A 26,504-nucleotide genomic window follows, 5' to 3' on the forward strand; every position below is an offset into this window, starting at 1 on the left:
TGCAAAGGGGGCAGGGGCAAGTGAATGGGAAAGGCTTCCAGGAAGAGTGAACAGTATATACAAAGTCCCTCGGGCAAAAGGGTTGGCATAGTGTAGTAACTAAAAGGCTAGTATGGCAGAAAAGAAAAAGATGTACAGGACAAGCAGAGGTAGCGGCCAGAAACTTGGTAGAGCCTTGTTAAGTATTAGGCCATACTGAAGACTTTGCTGATTTTTATTACAGGGGCAAAAGAAAGGTACTGAAGTATTTTAAACAAGAGGGTGATATGCTATAATTTATGCTTTGAAAAGATCTCTCTGGTTGCAGCAAGGTGTACAGATTGGAGATGGCCCTAAGTAAATGCAGAGACTACTTAGGCAGCTACTGCAGTGGTTTCTGTCAGAGAAAGTGGATGGTATTTGGGAGTCAGATGGTATCAGAGGAGATGAAGAGAGAAGATGGATTTAGGATGTTCTGGAGGTAGAATTTATAGGACTTAATGATGGAGGGGATATGGGAAAAAGGGAGTCGAGGTATTTGGTTATCTACTGCTGCAGACTACCACAAAATGTAATGGCTTAAAACAGTAGCCAGGGGACTTCCCTGGTGGTCCAGTGGTTAAGACTCTGCGCTTCCAATGCAGGGGCCGCGGGTTCAATCCCTGGTCGGGGAACTAAGATCCCACATACCGCTCGGCGTGGCCAAAAAAAAAAAAGAAACAAACATTAGCCAGTGTATTATTTGCTCATGGTTCTGCAGTTTGAACCAGGCTTGGCAGGGCAGCTAATTTCTGCTGTGATCATCAGCGTGGGTGGCAACCAGTTTGGCTCAGATTGTGTCTGAGTTCAGTTCTTGCTGCCAGCTCAGTTGTTTGGTTCTCCTCTGCATGGCTTCTCCATGTGGTTAGCTTGGTGGTCTCAGGGTGGTGGGACTTAAATGGAAGCTGGTTTCCCCTAAGTGCAAAAATGCAAGCTGCTGGTTTTGCCACATTCTATTGATTAAAGATCAAGGCCAGCCCAGGTCAGAAAGGGGACTACACAAGGTCATGAATATTAGGTGTGGTCCACTGGAGGACACCAAATTAAGTCTACCACACAAAGTCTCCCAGGTTTCTGACTTCGTATTTGGATGGATGGTGGTGCTATTTGTGGAAATGGGAGCACTCCAATGGTGTTGCTTCTAACCCCATTCAAAAAAAAATCACTGTACTCTGTATGAAGGTTGATTACATTTCAAATCTCTTTTCCTCAGAATTGCTTTCACTGATCCTCCATCCTGGATTAAATCCCATTGTTATAGATTCCCAAGCTTCCTTTGGTCTCCCCTTTGACATTCATCCCACTGGGGAGCATTGTCTAATTGGCTCCCCCATTAGATGTGAACTCCAGGAGCCATGGTACTGGGTCTCACTTGTTTCCTGACCCCCATCCCAAAAGTTCAGCCCACCTGGTACATAGTAAGTTCTCCATCTTTGCTGAATTGAATATCATCTTAATATTTCTTCACATGAAATGTATTATTATTACATTAACAATGTCCTGTATTCCTGAACCAAGACTACCCTAACTGAGGACCGTTAGGAACAAAGCCAGCAAGGAACTGGGATAACACCTGATGTTCAGATGCTAAGCAGATCTGATGTGTACGTTGGCTGTAATACGCTGCAGCTGCTGACATCTGACGGAAAACAAATATTGAACTGGTGAGGCCACCAATGCTATCTATTATGCTAAACACCAATAATTCCATTGATGTATGAGGGAACACTGGAGCAGAGGTCAACAGCCTGTCTAGTCCTAAGTGGCTCCAAGGAGTCAGGCAATATGCAGTACCTACGGGTGCCATGGGCAAAGGTAAAAGAACAAAGGAAAAATATAAAGCCATTCTTTTTATATAAAACCATTTAATTTATTTCTGTTAAAATACACTCAGTCCAGATGTAATGGATCAGGTGACCAGATTTTTCAGGATTCTTACTCCACCAGGAGCTGATTCCATCTGGGTCAATCCTGGCTCTGGTCACAGAACATTCACATCTTTAATTCCAAATACTGAATGTGATGCAAAAGATGTAATCAATATGTAACACACAGGTATATAGTTACTTGGTGGTCACTGCACGAGGTTATCAACAATGCAGGCTCAAAAAATAAGATGTATAATAAGTTGGTCCTTTCCAAAAATAAATACATTAGGACACTAAGCTTATACCTTAAAGGAATCCAAAATAAATACTAATTAAGCGCTAGCTCCTGTGAGGAACAGTGCATGCAGACAATGAACCCGCGTGTGTGGCTATTCGTAACAGAAAGCTCTGGAATCCCAACAGTGCCTCCTCACAAAGCCAGTCCTGAGTGTGAGGATGTAAATGAGAGTAACACATAGCTTGACTAGGCTGCTGGATTCCACGTTCCAGTGGGGTTTGGAGTTCGGCGTAATTTCTAATAGTTTCCAACAGAAAGAACAGCAATGGCATTTTCTTGCTGGTCACTTCTCCCAAGCTGTGAGGCCTGGAGCTGATCAAGGAAGTTCAGAAGTCTTCTAGTTTGAGCAGATGAACCCCAGGGTTGCTAATCTGGGGACACGGATTCCTTTAAACTGCAGTGCCCCTTGTGATGAGAAGGGTTTTCATCCCACCTTCCTCACTGTTGATCATTTAGTGCAGAGGGCACTTCCATTCTTACGAGAGCTTCGCTTTCTGCTCGAGCCTCAAGCCCTATTTCTTAGCCCCACTCCCATCACGCATCTCCAGTCTGCATTTGTGCTCACAGAAATAGTCTAGAGTTGCATGCCAAGTTCTGAGAGCAAGAATACGCCATGCCTAGAGAGTTTATATATGATAAAAACTTTCCAAATGATGTAGGCAAGAGGAAAATGCTTATTTTACCACCATGCAGACAACCCATCTAAAATGCAACCCAGGAAATTATAGTTTAACAATATTCTGGACAGTACCAAATAGATTAAACTATCCTTCAACCCAAAGCAAATACCATTCCCTTCAGGAAAACCAGATGTGAGTGTTGCAGTCTATTAGGTAATAAATAAAACAGTACCATCAGTGCTATAAAAACAGACAACAGACCTGACATTTAATGAAGTGAGTTAGTATTGCCTCTATTTAGTATCATCACAGATAACTCATCTCTGCCATGAAATCCAGGTGTGACTACACTATTCACGGGCATCTAGAGCAGAGTCTTGTACCTTGTCAAGTCAGTTTAATTATGGCCCATTTTCTAGCAGAGATTGGGGTTGGGGACAGGGGAGCTTTGATTTTTGTGTGTACAGGAAAACAACTTTCTATAGCTCATTTGGCCCACAGGCACATTTTACCATGTAAATCCCTTCAGTCACTCAGAGGGGATCAAGGAAGCCCCCCAAAACCCAGGAGGATAGACTTCATTGGGTGACAAAATCTGACTATCTCTGGAGCTGCTCTCCCTCCCTACAGCTGAGCAGGTGCCCCTACCAGCCACCAAAGTCCCACTCTTTACCTCTGGACTCATCTCCTGACCCTGTGGGATGCCCACACGTGGGACAATACTAGATACATCTGCCTAAATCACGGCTATGCATCTGAAAGGAGAAACTCTACTTTGGAAACAAGTTTTAATGTAGACTCTCCTTCCAACAGGAACTTTTCTTCCATCCTGAAGAAAACATGGAGTGTAGACTACATTTACCTACTGATCCTTCCAGGTTCAGATTCATGATATAATCTGGGCAGCTCAATCCTGGTAGCTCACCTCCACAGGAAGGCCCAGAACCACACAGTCCAGGCAACAACTTCCGTCCTCCTTGTCACCAGTGGGAAAAGCTGCCTGCTTTTGTTTTGTATACAGAAGTGGTGTAGAGAGGTGTCCTGAGTGGATGTAGCACTGCCATAGAAAGGATACAGGATCCCAGGGTGGGGGGAGGAGCATCCTTGGGAAAGATTCGCTTTAACCAATATGGCTAGAATTACCTGAGCAATGGGGATGATCACACACTTCCTACTTGAGAGTTGGCCTACCATCTAGCTCTGTCACAACAAGTTGTGTGACCCAGTTCAACCATGCATCCTCTCTGGGCCAATGTTCTCATTCCATACCAGGCACTCAACAAATGTTGACTACATGAAAAAGCATCTCCTATCACAAACTACAGGGCACTGGGTTAAACAAAGTGACTGCTGGGGCCAACGCCAGATCCCCATAGCCTCAGACTGAGGGTCTTTCCCCTCTATCTCTAGGCTTGAGCAAACAGCCCAGCGGGCTGGCAGTGCCTCCTCTTAGGTCTGACCACTGTACCTCTGTGGGGTGTAGGGACTCAGCTCAAGTATGATGCTGCAAGGGGAAATGTCAAAAAGAACATTCTCTGGGTTCTGCACTGAGCAGCTGAGACTTAGTCTTGCATTTTACCTTCGCCCCTGGCCCCTGCTTCCATGTCCATTGAACTGTTTCACTCAATAACTTAATTTCTGGGCTCTCTACAAGACAGAGGGTTAAGGAAGTAAAAGAAACTCAAATTAGGCAGTTTTCTAATGCTAGTAACAAATAGAAAACTGTGGACTAAAACAGTTTACATTTCTCCACATTTCCCTTAGAAAATGGAAAGTTGAGTTGTTCCAACAGCTGAATCTGGTGGGGAGACAATGACTCTAATGAAGGGAGAGGTATAATTCTCAGTGCACATTGTAAACAACCAATATTAAGCTGCTTTGGCTAAGCCTAGGAATGACTGGCTATTGAGACTTCACTGAAGGGAAGAAGAAAGAAAATATGAGTCTGCTCGGGGGTGCCCTGAACTACCTTTCTAGAGGCAGGGTAGGCGCAGAGCAGGGGGCTGAATCTAATGCTTTGCCATTAATTCAATTTAGATGACCTGCTCCTGGCCCCCGGAGCCAATCCCCAGGAAGGAGTCTGTGATGACAAGTCTGGCTCCATGCTGAAGCACCTCCAACTCTGCCCACCAAACAAAGTTAGCAAATTGTAAAATGTTCATCATTTCCTAATTTTGTATTATACAATGGAATTAGGAACATAAACAGTAACACATAGCAAAACCCCGAGCCTGCATAGGACTACCATCCTCTCAGCCACCTCTGCGTAGGCCAATCAGTTTGGAAAGTTTTTCACAGTTTTCAAGTTTCAGCGACTCTGCCTTCTGTTTCAATCGTTCATCTCTGTATAATCCTGCCAAATTGGTCAACTCCGACTCTGAAAGATAAAAGAGGTAACAATTCATCAAGAAAGTTGAGCTCCTCTGTTTCACTTCAATACTTCTGGAAGCAAAGCTCCTTTTACTTTAATGCTTTTTCTTTCAATTAAACTTAAGAAACACTCATTTACTCAAGAAACACATATCAGGCAGCTACGCTACACCAGGTGCTGAGGATTAAGGGACACCTGTGATCCTGGAGTCCAACAGTATCTGTGCTCTATTACAAAAGCACTGGACTTAGTTCTTATCAATAGAACATTTGGCACCAGACTTAGGAAACCTGCACGCGTGTGGTAAAAGGAGACCCTGTTTCAGGGCTTTCCTACGAATGGTATTCAGATGGCAGTTGGGAGAGAATGGAGTCCAATCGCCTGTTCCTGTCATCTGAAACAAAGACAGCTGCTTCATCCTTCCCTCTGCATTGCTGGATCATAACTCATATATGCGGACTGACACAGAGCCCTCCACCGGCAGGCACGCCTCTATAGAAGGCCAGGTTGCTGGCGGCGTTCTTCATTCCCTCACCACATGTGGGGCCCCTAACTCAAAGGCCAAAGGCAGCTGGGCTCTTTTAAAAGTGAAATCATCTGGATCCGGTGACCTCTGTCTCCTTGAAGAAATGTATTTCATTTTCTCTTCATGGTGGAGAAAGTCATTCTATTTTTAACCAGAATATAATCTCTGCTGTCCTCCCGGACTCAACAGTGGTTTGGCTGCCTCTCTTTTTTATTCTTTTGTATAGTTTCAGAGACATTCGTAGGAAGGAATACCTGAAAAGCAACTCCAGAGACGTGTTGTGTATTAACATGATGGCATGCTTCGAGGGCCTGCGTGGCTTCTGAAAGCCTCAAATAGCAGGCAGCTACTCAATGTTTATAGGACCACACTTGTGAAAATGCTATTTTAGTCATTCTGAAATATGTCTATTCATTCTTAGTCATCTTGCTGACAGATTTTGTTTTTCTTGGTGGAACAAGAGGCACCTGTCTGATTAATCAGCAAACTGCCTGGAAACAGGACTTAATAGCTAGCCAGAGGGAACAATGCGCAGTGGTTTCTGAGTAAGTCTCTATCAACCAAAATACAGGCATTTCTGCTCACAATGGTTCTGTTCACACCAAGTAAGGCCCAAAGTGCAGTTAAGTGCAGGACTCCAGGGTGAGGGGTGGGTATGCATGAAAACCCACCCTCTGCGATGGGGGTTCAGAGGTTGAGCCCTGGCCCAGCAGCTGCTTGGCAAACAGGGGGTCTCCTAGACTCTAGAACAATGTGCTCTCACCCCGCGGCGTGGGGCCTGCAGTGCGCGCCAGCCAGAGCTTGCCCCCTGCACAGGCATCCTCGCAGGTGATGTGGCTTCATGGCGGATCATGCACCGCACCCAAATGAAAGCCCTCTGCTCCTTCGTTCTGCCCAGAGCTAGGCACTGACTCCATCTGTCTGGCTTCTTTGGCATGTGGGAAACCTGTTCAAGAGGGCTCTGTGAAATCAGGCTGTCCCTTTGGTCCTCTGAGTCACAGTTACACCAGTATATAGAGCAGATCCTATGGCTTAGCTTTTCCTTGAAATGATTTCCTTAGGTTTTTTGTTACTGACCTTATCCAAATGTCTCATTGCCTGAAATCTCATTCCAGAAAACATTAAGGGCTAGTGATTCTTACTGTTTTATACACTGACAACTACTGTAATAAGCTGATGAAAGAGAACTGCACATATATGAATGCTTTTCTCAAAACATGACATTGCTTTTTTAAAGTTCATTGGAACCAGTTTTCAATGCTCCAGAGATTGAGAGCAATGACCTTGCACAAGGGCAGTGTTTCAAGGAATTATGTCCCACACCCCCATGACCATGCTTGGAAAAACTTCTCTCCAAACTGCCAGTGAATCCTTTTGCACTTCAATGAACAAAAGGTCAACTCAATGAATATGTTACTTTTCACAAGTTCTGTTAATATTCAATAACTTCTAAGAAAAAACAAAATCTTTGGCAGGGGCAGGATCAAGAGAACACCTTTTCTTCTCTGCAAAATGTTTCCCGTGCCCTGAATGCCAGTGTAATAGATGGACAGAGCATTGCACCTTCAACGTAAGCTGACTCAGGCAAATTGCCAAGAGAGGCAAGTCCCAAAGCCTCTCTCAAAAACACTCTGCATGCATGGGCTTCCCTGGTGGCGCAGTGGTTGAGAGTCTGCCTGCCGATGCAGGGGACGCGGGTTCGTGCCCCGGTCCACGAAGATCCCACATGCCGCAGAGCAGCTGGGCCCGTGAGCCATGGCCGCTGAGCCTGCACGTCCAGAGCCTGTGCTCCGCAACAGGAGAGGCCACAACAGTGAGAGGCCCGCGTACCGCAAAAAAACAAAAAACAAAAAACTCTGCATGACAGCCCAGATCAGAGTCCTGACAGCTGGAAGACCCTGACAGATCCCAACGACCATCATGATCCAGCCTCATAAGACAGTGCTGCATCCAGTCAAGCAAGGCCAAGCAAGGTCTGGATTCGGTCAGGATCCAAACACTTACTATATGCCAGACACCATGCTAAGCGTTATACTCATACCATCTTCTATAATCCATACAACCTCCTTGGGAGGAAGAAAGCAGAGAAAAGAAATTAACAAAAGATTTTAAAAGACAGTGGCTAACTTTGCTAAAAACAGTTTCCATTAGGTATTTTGCCAAGAGTGAACTTTGTTCTCAAGCGGGTTTATTTTTACAACCTCCATGTGCTAAATTTAACCATGCTGGCTGCACTTGCTGCTGGATCCGGAGGGCAGATGCTGCTTGTTCTCAAATGGCACTTGGGTTGTGTGGAGGCTCCGGATGGCCACCATCCTTAAATGCCAGAAATAGATTTTTAAGGGGTGTGTGCTGATAACCCCCGGGTTGGAACTTGTGGGTACACGCATCATGCTCACCCACTGGATCTGTTTATACCTGGAGAGTGCCAAAGCCCAGAAAGTAGGCCTCATGAGGATGGCGACAAAAGCCTAGAAGCCACCTTAGGTGTAATCCTTACCATGAGCCCTCTGCATAATTTCAAAACCCTCTCAGAGTCTAAAATAATGGAGACTCTTAGGACATACGCTGTGGCCTTCACCTGATTTGGATACACGTTTATAATGCCTTTAAGTGTAAGGCCTCTATCTTGCTCCAAAATTCTTTCCTGATTTTTGAAACTTGCAAAACCTAATTTAACAGTGGGTAGGGGTACTTCCTGACCCCTCAGTTTTTTCAATAAAAAAGCAACTTCCTCCTCCTGCTGAATTCCCCCTTACATCCAAGTCATTGCCTACCAAGCTCCTAATGCACCTGAGAGGTCAGGTGGGCTCTGCCCTACAGGAGTAGACAGCAGAGATAAGGTCCTTCAGGGGCAGGGTTAGGACACTAGCCCTGCTCAGTGACTCCTAGTCCTCAGCAGTTTCACTGTCTTCCAGTCCTGAGAATCCTCTTTTCAAAAGACATTTGTGGAGCATCTGTTCTGAAGCAAAGGCTGTGCCAAGGGCCTGGGACACAAAATTAGTAAGACATGGTTTTTGCCCTCAGAGAGCCCAGAGTCCAGCAGGGAGACTGTCATGTACCTACAGAACATGTTAACATGGTGAGGGTGGCACTGCCTTAGCAGGATGAGCAAAGTGCTTTAAAAACACAGAGGAAGGAGAGACTAACTTGGGGTGGGGTTGGGATGCATGATGGGTCAGCGAGGGCTTAGCAGCACTGTGACTGAGGATCTAAATTTATCAGGCACTGTTAGATGTTTAACAATACCCAGTGACAGACAAGGTTTTAAAAAATGAGTTAGTTTGCTTTTTAAAAATTAACCAAAGCCAAGTTTTATAAGATACAATTACTAATGGATATGTATGTGTGTGTGTGTGTGTGTGTGTGTGTGTGTGTGCACTCCCCATGAACACTCACTGGGGTTGGAAGCCAACACTGTCACCCCCATTGTCTCCAGGGAAACAGTGTGGAAGGCCTGCTCCTGGGAGAGTCGCTTTTATTCTGTGTGGTCACAGCTGATTGGAGGGGAAGAGAAGGGGCACCAAACTCAAAAACAACAACCTATAAAACTTTGGTTAGGTTGGATCAATCAGATTTCCCTCTGGGAAATGTGAAATTAGGAAACCATGGACCAAACCAGTGAGCTACTTAAACAGGAAGCTTGTGATGTAGAAAGGGGCCAATGACTTGTGGGGTTGGGGAAGTTGGGAGAGTGAATAGGAGGGTAGCAACCAAAATAAGCCACGGCAAATTAAGGCTGTGAAGGAGGAGAGCCTGAAAAAGCAAAGAAGTTGGTAGAGAGAGGAGAGAGGGCAGATAGGCAGAGAGATGTAGAGACTCAGAGACAGACAGACAGATAGGCAACTAGTACTGCCGAAGTTCCTAAGATTTCCCAGTCCTGGCCACATGTATCCTGTCAATAAACTTCCCTTTTTTGGTAATATCCTGAATGGGCCTCTGTCCTATCCCTGTTCACGTAAACATGAGTAGCTCAAACAAGGAGAGAGAAGGGATCAGGAAGCTGGGGATGCCTCAGGTTGGAAGCATGGCACCAGCTGAAGCCCCTTTTAGAGCATCTTACTTTGTTGTTTCTCCTTCCAACAACTTGTCTGGATGTAATCAATGTAATCCTTTTCTATCGTCTTCTCCAGGTCACGCAGAGATGCTCCTCTGTAGGCCTTGTCAAAGTTTTTATCCACAAAGTAAGGCACCTGTAGGTTCTGGGTTTCTCTAGAAATGGTGTAGCCCAAGGTCCTGAAACAAGGAGAGAGAGGCTCAGGTATGCTTGTCATACTTGGCAATATCACTTTTAGCACTGGCCTCACAGAGATCATTCACACAATCACCTCTTCATGGGGCAGATGCAGATATCATTTTCTAATACATCTAACATTTATTATTTCCCAAGCAAAGCAGTAAGTGTAATGTCATCATTGTTGCTATTATGTGAGCATATTCAAATGGATTCAGTCTCAACATATTTATTTCCTTAAAGGATTCACCTCCCTCTCTTCTCTCTCTCTCTTTTTTTTTTTTTTTTTGCGGTACGTGGGCCTCTCACTGCTGTGGCCTCTCCCGTTGCGGAGCACAGGCTCCGGACGCGCAGGCTCAGCGGCCATGGCTCACGGGCCCAGCCGCTCCGCAGCATGTGGGAGCCTCCCGGACCAGGGCACGAACCCGTGTCCCCTGCATCGGCAGGCGGACTCTCAACCACTGCGCCACCAGGGAAGCCCTCTCTCTCTTTTTAAATTTAAAACATATATCATGAAGGTTTGTCTTACATAATTATGAAATGATTACCACAATAGGTTCATCTTCTCATATAGATACAATAAAAAGAAAAGAAAGAAGACAAGAATAAAGGAAAAAAAACCTTTCTCCTTGTGATGAGAACTCTCAGGATTTACTTTCTTAACTTTCCTATCATTTCCTATCATACAGCAGCGTTACTACTGTAACACTGTGTTGTACCTGACATACCTTGTACTTACTTAACTTATAACTGTTAGTTTGTACCTTTGACCATCTTCCTTCAATTCCCCTTCCCTCTCTCCTCCACCTTCGGTAACCAGAAGTCTGATCTCTTTTTCTGAGTTTGTTTGTTTGTTTGTTTTTAGATTCCACATATAAGTGAGATCATACAGTATTTGTCTTTCTCTGACTTATTTCGTTTAGCATAATGCCTTCAAGGTCCCTCAATATTGTCACAAATGGTAGGGTTTCCTCATTTTTTATGGCTGAATAATACTCCATAGTGTGTGTGTGTGTGTTCAGGTTGTCTCCATGTCTTGGCTACTGTAAATAATGCTGCTGTGAATATGGGGGTGCAGCTATCTGGATTGACCTCTCTTAGACTGCTTTCTATGTTAAAAGTAGAATGCTGAATGCTTAAAAAACAATTTCTATATTGTATAGGACCTAGCATGGCACCTGGCGCAGAGTGGCTATTGGTAAATGTTGGTTGAATGAAATGACTGTTACTATAAACTATTTAAAAATAACCAGACAGCTTATACCAACTTAGTTCTAATTTTTAGGACATGATAAAAAGTACTTTACACATAGCCATTAGGTGAGAACTGCAAAAACTAAGACAAAAGATTTCAATGATACCTCCAGGCTAACTCTCAGTGGGTCTAAGATATCCAAAGGTGTCTGGTGCTCAGAAACTTTAACAGGTCTGGGTTAATTGAAGTCTAACCATAAGAAAGTACAGAAGGGAGTTCAAATTCAAGTTAAAACAATGTGATGGCAATGTGCAAAATCCAAGCTGATTTTGTCCAAATTGGACAAAGTCCATCTTAAAGGAGTTATATTTGACCTTTTCCTAGCCTTTTCCTTTGATCTCTCAACTTATGGATCTTGCTGGATGTCTAAGAGCCATGACTGCTCTTGCCTCCCTCTGGGAAGCTGTTATCAGGGTAGGTTCCTGTCTGTCCCACTGGCCTGACAAGAAAGGAGGTAGCAGTAGCATATGGAGAAATATGGGAAGTCAGGAAATAAGAGGGAATCAGGCCATTGTGTCCTGACAGCAATAACCTCTCTCTGAGTCTCAGTTTTCCTCTCTGTAAAATGAAGATATTGATATAGAATGATAGTCTTTAGTCTACAGTGATCACCAACAAGAGCTCTTCCTGTTAGGTACGGTTCCATGGAGTCCACATTTTGAAAGGTTTTTGTCTGCTAAACTATAATAGTAATGACTCATTTCTCATTATTAATTTAAAAAAATAATCCAGTGATTCTCAGACTTTAGTATGGACCAGAATTATCTGGAGGGCTTGTTAAAACTCATATTGCTGGTTCTCACCCCTAGAGTTTCTGACTCAGTAGATATGGAGTAAGGCCTAAGAGTCTGCATTTCTAACAGGTTGGCAAGTTAATGCTGATGATGCTGGTCTAGGGATCAAATTAAGAACTGATTTAACTGAAATAATTAATTGAAGAAATTAAAAAATTCCTATCAGAGCTCAAATTTTCCATGCAATACAAACTTTATAATGATTTCTATATTTTTAGCAAAAGCAAAGAAATGAGATACTATGGTTTGACTGTATAGCCTTATGAATAAATGTACTATTCTTGCAATTTCTTAAATTGGAAATAATCACTAGATCTTAGTTACTATGTTCTCAGACTCACAGGGGTCCAGCGATACTATCACAAGCTCAGTAAGGTCCTTTTTAACTCTAAAGTGGAATGTTAAGGATTTAATCTGAACCTGGAGTTCATCTATTAATCCTTCAGAAACCAGCCATTGCTATTCTGTAGCTGACCAGATGATGTCGCTGTAGAACAAAACAATCCAGGTCCTGAGTGCCTGGGAAACTGCCTAAAGAACAATATTTTTGAGTCTCTGCCTTATTACTATCCAGCTGTTCCTTTAAACACAAAATCAGTGTTTTCTACAACAAAAGGTGAAATGGAATGTTAGTAGTGTACCAGCTCGTTGTTAAGAAATATTTATAAAGATTTGACTTACGATTTATAGAATAGACTATATGGGGGATTAGCAGCTAGCAGCTGAGTAATCACAGATATAATCACAATCACCAGAACTGGAAGTAACTGAATAAATGCAGAATATGTAGTCTGAAAAAGAAAAAGCATTTGGTGTAAGTGCTCTTCATCAATATAAAGCTTATTGAAAAGAGAACAGTTTTCCCAAAGAAAATATGAATTACTGATGTACTGCACATAGCCCAAGGCTTTTCTGGGAAGGTTGTACTTTCTGCTGAGAGGTACCAAACAGCCCCATTCTGTCTGCTGAAAAGGCTGAACAAGGCCCACCTACAATCTGGATTGACACTCAGTAATCCTTCTGCAGCCCCCTTTTCTAAGACCAATGAAGCAGACACCTGTGCGGGAGCTTGCCCAGACTGTGACTCTCAGGAGGTCATGTTATTATGCAACTCTGTTGCCTTGGCCTCAGCTGAACGGACTGTGGGACATCTGGGGGACATCAAACCGTAGCAGGGATGATCACATTCTCCCTCATAAGCGTCTGGGATTGAGATCCATCACCATTCACTGCTAGGCAGTCACTTGAAGAAAGGACACATACTCTGAGGCACTGTAGACTGGACATTTGCAAGGGGAAGCAGAAAAGCCAGGCTGCTTAGAGAGGACAAAACAGATGCAGGCAGGCAGGAAAACTGGAGACAGTCTGGCCCCAAGAGTCATGGAGAGCACAGCTGCATGGGGGCCTGACAGCACCCCACTTCCTGGTTGCCATCTGACATAAGGCCCAGCAAGCTTCCTGCCCTTAAGCTTCATGAGACTCCCTTGATCCCTTACCTTAAACTCCCTTTAGTATTGAATATTTTGAAGGGGGTTCCTATTCTCTGCAGTCAAGAAAACATTTTTCAAGACAGCCCCATAGGTGAACAGATTTCTAGGGACAGTCACCAAAGAATGGATGGGGGAGGAGGTACTATTCTGGCTTATTTGGGCCAATTATCCAGCTCTTCTTGCCAGGCTTCTGCTTTCCTAAAGCACATTTTAGCAACATATCTCAAGTTGAACTTCGAAAACCTGATCATACTACATAAAGGTCAGCTCAGTACAAGTGTTTATGGGCAGCTCTTGTCCTGTCCTCCCCAGGTACCTGAGGCTTATCTTCTTCCTCTTCCTTCCGTGTCTGCATCCTCTCGTGTCGGTGCCGCCGGTGGTAATAGTGGGAGTCATCTGTCACGTTTGAAAACATATGAATGTTTCCTGGAAAAGAAAGAAAAATACTTAGTATGCAATATGGCAAACACCCCTTCCTTGCCTTTTCCAAGGTCCTTGCTTCCAACTAGGTTCTCTGAGGGTAGAGTATTGTCCCATTTTACTCAGTAGAAAAATACAACAGTAGGTATGTCAAGTGAACCAGCTGGAAATGGGACATGCTTAGCTCTCTCGCCCTTATTTAAATAATCCTTTGTAACCAGTGAGTGAGAGAACCCCAAGAGGCTAAGAAAGAAAGCACTTGGGCCACGAATCCTGTCTGACATGCTCACGTCTGCCTCCTTGCCCAATATCAGATTATGTCACTAGTATCTTTAATAGCACCTAACAAAATCCAATTTACTTGGGCTTCCCTGGTGGCACAGTGGTTGAGTCCACCTGCCGATGCAGGGGACACGGGTTCGTGCCCCGGTCCAGGAAGATCCCACATGCCGCGGAGCAGCTGGGCCCGTGAGCCATGGCCGCTAAGCCTGCGTGTCTGGAGCCTGTGCTCCGCAACGGGAGAGGCCACAACAGTGAGAGGCCCGCGTACCGCAAAAAAACAAAAACAAACAAACAAAAAACCTCAATTTACTTCCCAGGCATTTAATTAACCCAACTACCAACTCTCTGGGGGTACTTTTCTAACCTTTATCTTTATATAAATGCTATTTTGCAATAATGATAATACAGGCATTTTGCTTCTAATTTATAAAACACTTAAAAAAATATCCAATCCTCACAGCAGCCTTGTGAAGTTGGTATTATCAACCCCATTTTTAGGTAAGGAAACAAGATCAGATGGACTAAGTCAAAAGCATGCATAGTTGGAGGGTGGAGACATGCCTTCAACCCCAGATTATCTGATTCCAAAGTTTGCTGTTGCCACCATACCACGGTCCCTCTATTCAGATCCTCAAACAGATCCTCAAAATATATATGAATTTTTTTTTTTTTGGCCACGCCGAGCAGCATGTGGGATCTTAGTTCCCCAGCCAGGGATCGAACCTGCACCCCCTGCAGTGGAAGCATGGAGTCTTAACCACTGGACTGCCAGGAAGTCCCTATGACTTCTTAAACAATAATTTTGGGATACTAACCTGTAGGAAAATGTCCTCCAAAGAAGACGTTGAACAGCTCTTCTGGAGTGATGTCGGCTTCAAAGTCCCTGTAATAATTATAAGGTCTGGCTCGAGGGGTAGTGAAAGTCACCTGTTCATCTCCATATTCATCATAGCGGAGTCTCTTGTCAGGATTGCTCAGGACTGCAAAGGCATTTCCTATTGCTGCAACAAAACCAAAAAGCATCTGAGTACATAGTCTTTGCTGTAGCTGAGGGTGATCATAGTAGTAGCAATGAAGAGCCCGGAGTTGATTGGTGCTGGACAACTTCACAGTGACCCAAGGAGAGGTGCTTGGGCCTAGAAAGTTCACCAAAGTGCTTGCCCTTGAAATCTTCCATGGTCTAGTCTGATAAGCCTGAAACAACACTGGACTCAAGATGAACTAAGAAGTACTGTTCTCCGTCATCAAAAATGTTTTATTTCACTTGAGAGCAGTTGTTTATGGTTGGAAACAGCTCCTACATAAGTAGTGGTATTCTAACATGAAGTCACATACAATCTCCTGAATAAAATAATCAGTAAAAATCTTCCTGCTTGGCTAAAAGCAAAGTCCTCACTCATCAGTCTTATTTCAGCTTACTTTTTTTTTTTTTTGGCTGTGTTGGGTCTTCGTTGCTGTGAGCGGGGGCTATTCTTCATTGGGGTGCATGGGCTTCTCATTGCAGTGGCTTCTCTTATTGTGGAGCACAGGCTCTAGGCACGCGGACTCAGTAGCTGTGGCACACGGGCTTACTTGCTTCGCAGCATGTGGGGTCTTCCTGGACCAGGGATTGAACCTGTGTCCCCTGCATTGGCAGGTGGATTCTTAACCACTGTGCCTCCAGGGAAGTCCCTCAGCTTACTTTTAAAAATGGTTTTTAGGGCTTCCCTGGTGGCGCAGTGGTTGAGAGTCCGCCTGCCGATGCAGGGGACACGGGTTCATGCCCCGGTCCGGGAAGATCCCACATGCCACAGAGCGGCTGGGCCCGTGAGCCATGGCCGCTGAGCCTGCGCGTCGGGAGCCAGTGCTCCGCAACGGGAGAGGCCACAACAGTGAGAGGCCTGCGTACCGCAGAAAAAAAAAAAAAAAGCAAACAAAAACAAACAAACAAAAATGGTCTTTAGAAATTAAGAAATGTATCTCCAGGGAATTTCCTGGCGGTCCAGTGGTTAGGACTCTGTGCTTTCACTGTCGAGGGCCTGGGTTCAATCCCTGGTCAGGGAACAAAACAAAAAAAAAACAACGTATCTCCAATGTCTCAAAGAGGGATCAAAGACTGAATAGATTACATATGCATACCATCACTTCTCCTCCCTATGCACAAATGTGCAAGCTTTTTCCAATTTCATTTAAACATACAATCAGTACCAACAATCAAAGAAATCTTGAAAAAAAATTTTAAGACATTCCTACCCGCCTACCTTTAATTCAGTCAACACTATCAGAAACATAGTCAGAAAGAGCATTTCCTTATGATTCTTCTAGCTAGGGAATTGTATTAAATATTTATAGCAAGGGCTTCCCTGGTGGCGCAGTGGTTGAGAGTCCGCCTGCCAATGCAGGGGACACAGGTTCGTGCCCTGGTCTGGGAAGATCCCACATGCTGTGGAGCGGCTGGGCCCATGAGCCATGGCCGCTGAGCCTGTACGTCCCAAGCCTGTGCTCCGCAACGGGAGAGGCCACAACAGTGAGAGGCCCTCATGCCACCAAAAAAAAAAAAAAAAAAAAAAATTTATAGCAATAAAACTGCTAAGCAGAAAAAACAAACAGAAAAGCCTAAACAGAGTTGCTTAAACAGTCACATCCCTTGAAATCTGGCAGATTTCTCAGAGAAATGGCATTAGTCTGTGAGGTACCTCACATGAAGGTGTGAGGAAATTGTGGGTTATCTGTTTCCTTGTAGAAACTGTGGGGAGAACTAGATTCACAATGGCACATCAACAAGGGTAGCTTGCCTGCTGAGGTAAAAGCTGACTTTAAAAAATGTCTCAGATCTATCATTTTTTACTTTTTCTTTTGAAAAATTTCAAATCTCCAGAAAAGATGAAAAAATAGTACAATAAAAACCTTTTACATTTATTCATCAATTGTTAGCATTTTACCACATTGCTTTCCTCAACTCTCTACACATACACATATAATATGTATTCATTTTTTTTGCTGAACCATTTGAAAGTAGGCTGCAGATATTATGACACTTCACCCCTAAATATTTTAGCTATGTCTCCGGAGAAGAAAGATATTCTCCTACATGATCACAACATCATATCATAGCTAAAAAAATTAACATCAATTCATTATCACCCAGTGAATCCATGCAAGGTTCATGAGTTACATTTGGTTTCATGTCTCTTCAGTTACTTTTAATCTAGAACAGTCTCCCCACCTTTTTTGTTTTTCATTATATTGAATTTTTTTAAGAGTAGTTCAGTGTTCTTTGTAGAATGTCCCATATTTTGATTGCTTCTTTATTAGGTTCAGGTCAAACATTTTGGCAAGAATACCACATGGTATTACAACATGTAATGTTAGGTTGTTCTAGTATTGGTGATGATAAGTTGGATCACTTGGTTAAAGTGGTGACAGCTAGCTATCTCCGTTATAAAGGAAAATTTCCCCTGTGTAATCAATAAGTATTCTGTGGGTGATTATTTGACAGTATGTGAACATCCTATGCAACAACAACCTATCACCCAATGGTTTTGGCATCCACTGATAATCCTTGCCTTAATCAATGACATTCCTGAGGGTGAAGCTCTTAAGTAAGATTTTTATTTATGTGTTGGATCCAAAATATTTTTGAAGAATATATCACTGGGGCTTCCCTGGTGGCGTAGCGGTTGAGAGTCCACCTGCCGATGCAGGGGACATGGGTTTGTGCCACGGTCCGGGAAGATCCCACATGCCGCGGAGCGGCTGGGCCCGTGAGCCATGGCCACTGAGCCTGCGCGTCCAGAGCCTGTGCTCCGCAACGGGAGAGGCCACAACAGTGAGAGGCCTGTGCACCGCAAAAAAAAAAAAAGAATATATCACTAAAAGTATCACGGAAATCAATGGAAAAAAGATTCGATCTATAACCATGTTTTTGCTCTTTACAAAGCTGTATAAAGTTTTTTCATACATGTTAATAACAGAGGTTTCATGAACAAATATTTTGATGGTCAAAGAAGTTTGGAAATGCTGTCTAGGCCCTACTTGCAAGTGGCCACCAACCTATAAGTTCCACAAGAGGAATCATATCTGTTTTACTCACCATGGCACCTGGCACATAGATCTTCAATAAAGATTTGCTGAATCAATGAATGAAAGGTTCCAAAAGGTGTCACAGAGAAACCAAATATTTTTTCCAAAAGAAATTAAGATAAGTGAATGAGGACAGGGGAGAGCTATGCTAATAATCACTATCTAAGAGGTGTGGCAGGAAAAAACAAAACCCTGCTTGTGGCCTTATAAAACAATTACAGGGGAGGCTGAAAACAACTTGCTGTGACCAAACAACATAAGAAGGGCAGAATTAAGCATTAGTTTAAGATCAGACCTTTGAAAGCATCTGTTGCTCCAGGAGCACAGTTCTTGTCAGGATGAAATTTCAGGGCGAGTTTTCGGTAAGCTTTCTTAAGCTCTTCATCACTGGCATTTCGTGAAACCCCCAGAATTTCATAGTAATTTCTGCATTTCTTGATCCTAAAAATACAAATCAGAAATATTTTTTGGTATGTCTACAAAGGCCCCTTTTGTACAATTAACTGCAAAATAGTAAATCAATCCTCTCTCCAATCTGTGAGCCCCAAAACAAACCTAAAAGAAAACTGGTGAACACATTAATGAAACATACAATTCACTAACAATGTCCTCCTCCCAGTGAGAGCTTAATTCCTTTCAAAGTATTTTTACATCTAATATTTTTTTCTTTCTATATCCCTGCAAGTGGATAGAACAAGTATACTAACCCTTATAATATTAAGGCCCAAGCTAAGTCCTCAGAGTTGAACCACTGGACAGCAAAGTCAGAAGAAATACCCTAACCATCCTTTTTTTTTTTTTTTTTAAATCTACCTTTTTTTCTCCTTATGGCTATCTGTTTAAACTTTGTTTTAGAAAGTTAACATATTCACATGGTAGAAGAAAAATATCCAATAGTACTAAACTATATACAGTGAAAAATCTTCCTGCTTCCCCATTCCCTGTCCTCCAATCTCCTACCCTAAGAACAACCACAGTTAGAAGTTTTTTGTGGGGCGTTCCCTGGTTGCCTAATGGTTAGGGTTCTGGGCTTTCACTGCCATGGCCCAGGTTCAATCCGTGGTCAGGGAACTGAGACCCTACAAGCTGTGTGGCACAGGAAAAAAAAAAAAAGTTTTCTCTGATTCCTATGTACAGAGAGAGTACCTGTATAGAGACTTCCCCATTTTTTTTTTACATAAATGGAAGTATATTATAATCACCCTCTATATCTCATTTTTTTTTAAACTAACAATTTATCTTGGGAATTGATCCATAACTTATAGAGATGAAAAGTACAGGGATAACAGTTTAGACCACCAGGGTGTTGGTTCTGAACTTTCTGATCTAAGAAGTCTTTTATAAAATGATATAATGGCATGTTACACAGCCTCTCAAAAATTCCACTGTATAATCATGAAGGAATGAGAGTGAAAAAGGCAAATAATATGTTTGTATTATCATGAAGATAGTTTTAAACTTGCAGACCCCTCCCCAAAAGGGTCTTGGGGTTCCCAAACCACACCTTGAGAGTGGGTGGACTACAGCATGAACTCTGGAGTAAAAATGCCTTGGTTGGCATCTGATCTTGCTGTGGACTTAACTCTGTGCCTTTGTGTTATCTTCTGAAATGGGCTGATAATTATACCTATATTTCATAGCTGTTATAATTAAATGAAGTATTCATTAAAATGCTTGATAGCATCTGACATGACATAAATATTGGCTATTATTACAAATCTACCACATTCTACAGATGGTCAACAGGCACTTGAAAAGATGCTCAACATTGCTAATTATTAGAGAAATGCAAATCAAAACTACAATGAGGTATCACCTCACACTGGTCAGAATGGCCATCATCAAAAAGTCTACAAATAGTAAATGCTGGCGAGGGTGTGGAGAAAAACCCTCCTACACTGTTGGTGGGAATGTACATTGGTACAGCCACTATGGAGAACAGTATGGAGGTTCCTTAAAAAACTAAAAATAGAACTACCATATGATCCTGCAATCCCACTCCTGGGCATACATCTGGAAAAGATGAAAACTCTAATCTGAAAAGACACATGCATCCCAATGTTCATAGCAGCACTATTTACAATAGCCAAGACATGGAAGCAACCTAAGTGTTCATCGACAGATGAATGGATACAGAAGATGCAGTATATATATACAATGGAATATTACTCAGCCATTAAAAAGGAATGAAATGCCATTTGCAGCAACATGGATGGACATACAGATTATCATACTAAGTGAAGTCAGACAAAGACAAATATGATATGATGTCACTTATATGTGGAATCTAAAAAAATAACACAGATGAACTTATTTACCAAACAGATACAGACTCACAGACATAGAAAACAAATTTATGGTTACTAAAGGGGAAAGCAGGGGTGGGGGTGGAGAGGAGGGGGATAAATTAAATCAGGAGTTTATAATTAACAGATACACACTACTTTATATAAAATAGATAAACAAGGTCCTACTGTATAGCACAGGGAACTATACTAGTATCTTGTAATAACCTATAGTGGAAAAGAATCTGGAAAAGAACATATATATATATTCAGTTACATATAACACTGCTGCACACCAGAAACTAACACAACATTGTAAATCAACTATATACTTTAAAATAAAAACCTACCACATTCTTTTAAAAAGCTGCATATTCTTGCATTTTATGGATATATGTACATTCCCTACTGATGGGCATTTAAAGTATCTCCATTTTTTTGCTACCACACAATTCAGTTAGGCAGGCAGAGACCCAGAGCCTTGTTGAAGAGTTCATAGTAAGTCAGTAACACAGTTGGGACTATAATGCAGGGTCTGGAATGTCGGTCAGGGCCCTTCCCCAAGAGCTGCCCATGAGGATCCTATGGATTCCCCACCCTAGTTTCTGATCCCTCCTTCCATGGCAGATCCTCCCCTGCCTTTCTCTTTCCCTCTCTCCCTTATCAGACATATAATTTGAAAATATTTTTTCCTGTTTTGTGGGTTGATTTTTCACATTCTTGATGGTATCTTTTGAAGTACAAAAGTTTTTAATTTTGATGAAGTCCAATTTGCCTATTTTTTCTTTTATCCCTTGGGCTTTGGGTGTCAACAAGAAATCATTGCCTAATCCATATGTCACAAAGCTTTACATTTGTTTTCTTCTAAGACTTTTATGGTTTTAGCTCTTACATTTAGGTCTTCGAATTAATTTTTGTATTTGTGTGAGGAAGGGGTCCAAGTTCATTTTTTTGCATGTGGATATCCAGTTGTCCCAACAACATTTGTTGAAGACTATTCTTTCCCCCATTAAATTGTCTTGGCACTCTTGTCAAAAACCAATTAACCATAAATATAAGCGTTTATCTCTGGAGTCTCAATTCTATTCCATTGATCTACATGCCTATCCTATGCTGGTGCACACTGTCTTCATTACTGAAGCTTTGTAGTAGGTTTTGAAATTGGGAAGTGTGAGTCTTCCAACTTTGTACTTCTTTTTCAAGACTGTTTTGGCTACTCTGGGTCCTTTGCATTTTCATATGAATTTTAGGATCAGGTTGTCAATTTCTGCAAAAAAGGGTAGCAGGGAATTTGATAGGGATTGTGTTAAATCTGTGGATCAATTTGAGGACTATTACCATATTACCAATATTAAGCCTTCCAATTCATGAATACAGACAATCTTCCCATTTATTTAGGTCTTCTTTAATTTCTTTTAATAAAGTTTGTCGTTTACAATGTAAAATCTTACATTTCTCTCATTAAATTTATTCCTAAGCATTTTATTCTTTTTGATGCTGTTATAAATGAAATTGTTTTCATTTTCAGGTTGTTCATTCTTAGCATATAGAAAAATAATAATTTTTGTATATTGATCTTATACTGAACTTTGCCGAAGTAATTTATTAGTCCTAATAGTTTGTGTGTGTGTGGGTATTGCTTAAAATTTTCTATACTAGATCATATAATTTGTGAATATACTTTTATTTCTTCTTTCCAATTTGAATGGCTTCTACTTCTTTTTTTTTTTTTTACTTCTTTTTTTTGCTTAACTGCCCTGGCTTGAACTCCTAGCACAATGTTGAATAGAAATGGCTAGAATCTTGTTCCTGTCCTGTTCTTGATCTTGGAAAGCATCAAATTACTCACCATTAAGTATGATGTTAGCTGTGGATTTTTTTTTTAAATTTAAGGAGTTTTTTTTTTTTTTAAATTTTTATTTATTTGGCTGTGCCAGGTCTTAGTTGAGGCATGCAGGATCTTCATTGTGGTATGCGGGATCTTTAGTTGCGGCATGCGGGATCGAGTTCCCTGACCAGGGATTGAACTTGGCTCCCTGCATTGGGAGTGCAGAGTCTTAACCACTGGACTACCAGGGAAGTCCCAGCTGTGGATTTTTTGAACATGACCTTTATCAGGTTGAGGAAGTTCCCCTCTATTCTTGGTGTGTTGAATACTGTTATCATGAAAGAGTGCAGGGTTTTGTCAAAAGCTTTTTCTGTACCTATTGAAACAATCATGTGACTTTTGTCTTTTATTCTATTAATATGGTGTATTACATTATTTGATTTTCATGTGTTAAACAACCTTGGATTCCTACGATAAATCTCACTTGGTCAAGATATATAATCCTTTTTATATGTTTTATATGTTGCAGAAATCTGTATCCATCTTGTGATGACTTTGTCTGTTTTTGGTTACAGGGTAATAATACTGGTCTCATAGAATGACTTGGGAAGAATTCCCTTCTTTGGTGTTTTCTAAAATAGTTAATGAAGGATTAGTTAATTTGTCTTCAGACATTTGGTAGAATTCACCAGTGAAGTCACCTGGGCCTGGGCTTTTCTTTTGGAAAATCGAATTTAACCATTTCATTCAAGTTATCTAATTTGTTGACATATAATTGTTCACAGTATTCTCTTACATAATCATTATTTTGTAAGATTGGTAGTGATATCCCCTATTTCACTCCTGATTTTAGTTATTTGAGTCTTCTCCCTTTTTTTGCTTGGTCAGTCTAGCTAAAAGTCTGTCAATTTTGTTGATAATTTCAAAAAACCAACTTTTGGTTTTGTAGATCTCTATTGTTTTGCTATCCTCTATTTCATTTACTTCCACTCTATATTATTTCCTTCATTCTGCTTGTTTGAACTTAGTTTGTTCTTCTTTTTTTAGAAGATTAGGTTATTGATTTGAGATTTTTTTTTAAATATAAACATTTATAGCTATAAATTTCCTTCTAAGTATTGCCTTAGCTGCATCCTATATGTTTTGGTATGTTGTATTTTCATTTTTTTAATTAATTTTTATTGGAGTGTAGTTGCTTTATAAGTGTTTTCATTTTCATTCATCTCAAAGTATTTTCTAATTTTCCTTGTGATTTCTTCTGTGACCTATTTGTTATTTAGGAAATGTTAATTGTCACATATTTGTGAATTACCCAAATTTTCTTCTGTTGTCAATTTCCAAGAACATACAGTGTTTGATTTTAATCCTTTTAAATTTATTAAGGCTTGTTTTATGGCCTAACGTATGGTCTATCCCGGATAATGTTCCATGTATACTTGAGAAGAATGTGCGTTCCGCTGTTGTTGGGTAGAATGTTGTACAGGTGTCTCTTATGTCAAGCTCGTTTCCCCTGTCTCTCTTACAGTAGAAGCAGGGCAGTTACTTCAGATTATACCCTAACACTCCACTTCCACCTAGCCTTGCCTCAAGGTCAAGAAGCTATTGTGCTTCAATAACAGTAATAAAAATAATAATAGCAGTCAATACTTACATAACACATCATCTGTGCCAGGCACTGTACATAAAATCACTCATTCAATCCCACCACAGGCTCACCTTTGTACTCCAAGCAGCTGCTCCTCAGTATAAGTGGCACTCCCCTCACCCTGTCGGGTCTGATTCCACTCATGCTCAGACTTCTTTTCCTTTTGTGCCTTCCTGCAGTTACAGCAACCACAGGGGTCATGACTTTCAGGAGGTCTGTCTTCTGGGTATTTGTTTCTTCTAACTGCATCAATGTAAGCTGCAAAGCAACGAACCTCCATGAGGCTTCAGTCTGACCTGCAAATCAACTTTGCTACCGGCCTTAGCTATCTGGGAGGCTGCCTGTAGGCAAATGAGTGTGAGGCCCAGGTTACTGACATCATGCTGACTTCTAAACACCCATACAAAGCTGAAGAAACATCTTCCTTGAGAAAACAATACAGAAAATACAGAGGCAACCATGAAAAACTTTTAATGCCAGAAACATGAAGCATAATAATGTCCACCATACCTACAGTCATCAGTCAGCAAATAATCTTCACTCAGAGCCAGTAAAGGGGCTCAAGAGGCATCTGCCCAATACCTTGGCTTTAGGGCAGCACAGGGGAAGCCTATTTCTCTGTGGTCCATGGTCAGAAGTGAATTGATCATAGCACATTATTTTTTGTCACAATGCCTCCCACCACTAAGATTTAAAGTAGAAATGAGTTCAATTTTTTAACTGACAGTTATAAAACTAATATGTACAATACATTTGGCTAGATAGATCAAGGAGATGTATGCATAAGACCTACTCCTGACCACAAGGAGGATATAGTTTAAAGGAGAGGATTTAATTAATCATAATGCCTGCAGAGTACAAAGAGGGCCATAGCAATATAGTCAAAGAGGGCAAAGTGCTCGTGTCCTGTATGGAGGATCTGGGTAAGATTTAAAAAAACCCTTTCTCCTGCTTAACATCTCTTACTGACTACCCACTGCTCGGTGTCCAAATTTCTTATCATGGGCCCAGCCTGTCTCTCCAGCCTCAAATCTCAACACAAGTTCCTTTGTATTCTATGCTCTAGCCACACCAAGCTCCCTTCAGACCATCAATGCTTTCTCTTTTCTCTGTGCCTTTGCACATGCTGTTCCCTCTGCCTGCAAAACTATTCTCTAAGTAGGTCTGGCTAACTCCAACGCATCCTTCATGTCATCATGTGTAACACTTTCTTCATGAGGCCTCTGACACCCAGGCCACGCTGAGTGCCTAGTCAGTATGCCCCTCAAACCTACGACCTTGCTGTGTAGCCCAGGACATTCTGGCCCTGTTTTGTAACTGACTGTTTACCTGTCAAACTTCCTCAGTAGACTTAGAGTTCTGTGGGCTCCGGGGCCCATGTCTGTCAAATCCCGCTGCAGGATCAGCATAATGCAGAGTACATAATAGGCACTGCCTCAGTACTCTTTGCCTGACTGTAGGATGGAAAAAGCTGGCCCATCCGTCCTGATGCTGGCTGCAGGGACAAGACCAAACCCAGGCCGAGGGTCAGGCAGCCCAGTTTGGAGGCGAGGATAAGGACCGGGTAAGCAAGCTGCGGGAAACCGCGTCACCCCGCTGACCCCGGCGCAGGCGGGCCTGACAGCTGCAGGCCCTGGGCGGGGCACGGGCCGGGGCGGGGCTGGGGGCCGGAGGCAACAAGTCGTCACGGGTGACTCTGGGTACCCGGCCGGGTCCTCAGCTTGAGCCAGCGCTCCTGGTTTCCGGATCCCGGCCCCCTGCCCTGGGAGGTCTCCCTCCTCACCAGGAACCCTATTCAGGCCCAGCATCTTCTCATAGACCTCCATCCTTCATCTCAGGCCCAGGATCTCAGCCCCTTCAGGCGCCGTCAGGAGCCCCATCCCTGATTTCTCCCTGACCCTGCCCTGTCCCACGCTCCGGCCAGGACCTGATACCTTCCGTCCAGCGCTCCCCGCTGCCCAGCGTCGCTGCCATACCGCTTCCCAGTCAGCAGGTCTGCCGAGCCTCCCCCGCGCCCGAGGCTGAAAGGGAAGGGGGCGCCAAAAAGCGCGGGGCATGCTGGTCATTGTAGTCCGATCCATAGTAGCTGAGGGTCATTGGACTACAATTCCCAGCAGGGATCGCGCCAGGGGTCGCAGATGCAGTGATGTGAAGGGGCGCGACCCTTGCTGCCAGTTGACTGCTTTATGGCTAGCGGCTCACAGTCTGCAACTGTGGCCACAGCGGGCCGCGCTTTTCCTCATTTGTAGAGTGGGGATAGTGGCTTTGGCCCCGCCTAACACTTCGGACGTTCAGGGAGACGCAATGAGATCCATCCTGGGAAAGGCATTGCAAACTATGGGCTAGAGGGTGGCATTATGACTATTTTTATCCTCAGGGATGTCCTTTTTAAATATAGCTGATGCCTGTTCTGTGCAAAGTGTATGTTCGGTCCTGGACAGGTTCTGGTGATGTCGAACCTAACCCTAGGGAGAACCAAGAAAATAAGCAAGTGAGAGATATATGTGG

The 26,504-nt window shown here is 42.6% G+C and overlaps 1 protein-coding gene across 1 annotated transcript; it reads right to left on the bottom strand.

Annotated features, from left to right (window-relative positions):
• Nucleotides 1-1,763: 1,763 nt before the first annotated feature.
• On the bottom strand, nucleotides 1,764-26,010 carry DNAJC18 (DnaJ heat shock protein family (Hsp40) member C18). The gene is made up of 8 exons (XM_022588929.2): nucleotides 25,931-26,010; nucleotides 24,068-24,254; nucleotides 18,534-18,679; nucleotides 14,992-15,177; nucleotides 13,791-13,900; nucleotides 12,666-12,775; nucleotides 9,765-9,937; nucleotides 1,764-5,181 (listed from the first exon to the last, which is right to left on the bottom strand). Exons 1-8 carry the CDS (start codon nucleotides 25,968-25,970, stop codon nucleotides 5,057-5,059), a joined length of 1,077 nt encoding a protein of 358 aa, XP_022444637.1. The 5' UTR covers nucleotides 25,971-26,010; the 3' UTR covers nucleotides 1,764-5,056.
• Between the last annotated feature and the right edge of the window lie 494 nt (nucleotides 26,011-26,504).

Source organism: Delphinapterus leucas, chromosome 3 (assembly GCF_059928025.1).
Source record: "Delphinapterus leucas isolate spDelLeu-1000000601 "Yukka" chromosome 3, BTC_Dleu_Yukka2, whole genome shotgun sequence".
Classification (NCBI taxonomy): Eukaryota; Metazoa; Chordata; class Mammalia; order Artiodactyla; family Monodontidae; genus Delphinapterus; species Delphinapterus leucas.

Bases quoted from the DNA above. Each gene is read 5' to 3' on its own strand.
- DNAJC18 (XM_022588929.2), bottom strand. From the start codon at position 25,970: ATGGCAGCGACGCTGGGCAGCGGGGAGCGCTGGACGGAAG. The intron at 9,938-12,665 runs GTAAGTCAAATC...TCCTTGTTTCAG, and splicing joins TATAGTCTATTCTATAAATC to GACCTTGGGCTACACCATTT. The intron at 5,182-9,764 runs GTAAGATGCTCT...TTTATCTTTCAG, and splicing joins TTGGAAGGAGAAACAACAAA to AGTCGGAGTTGACCAATTTG.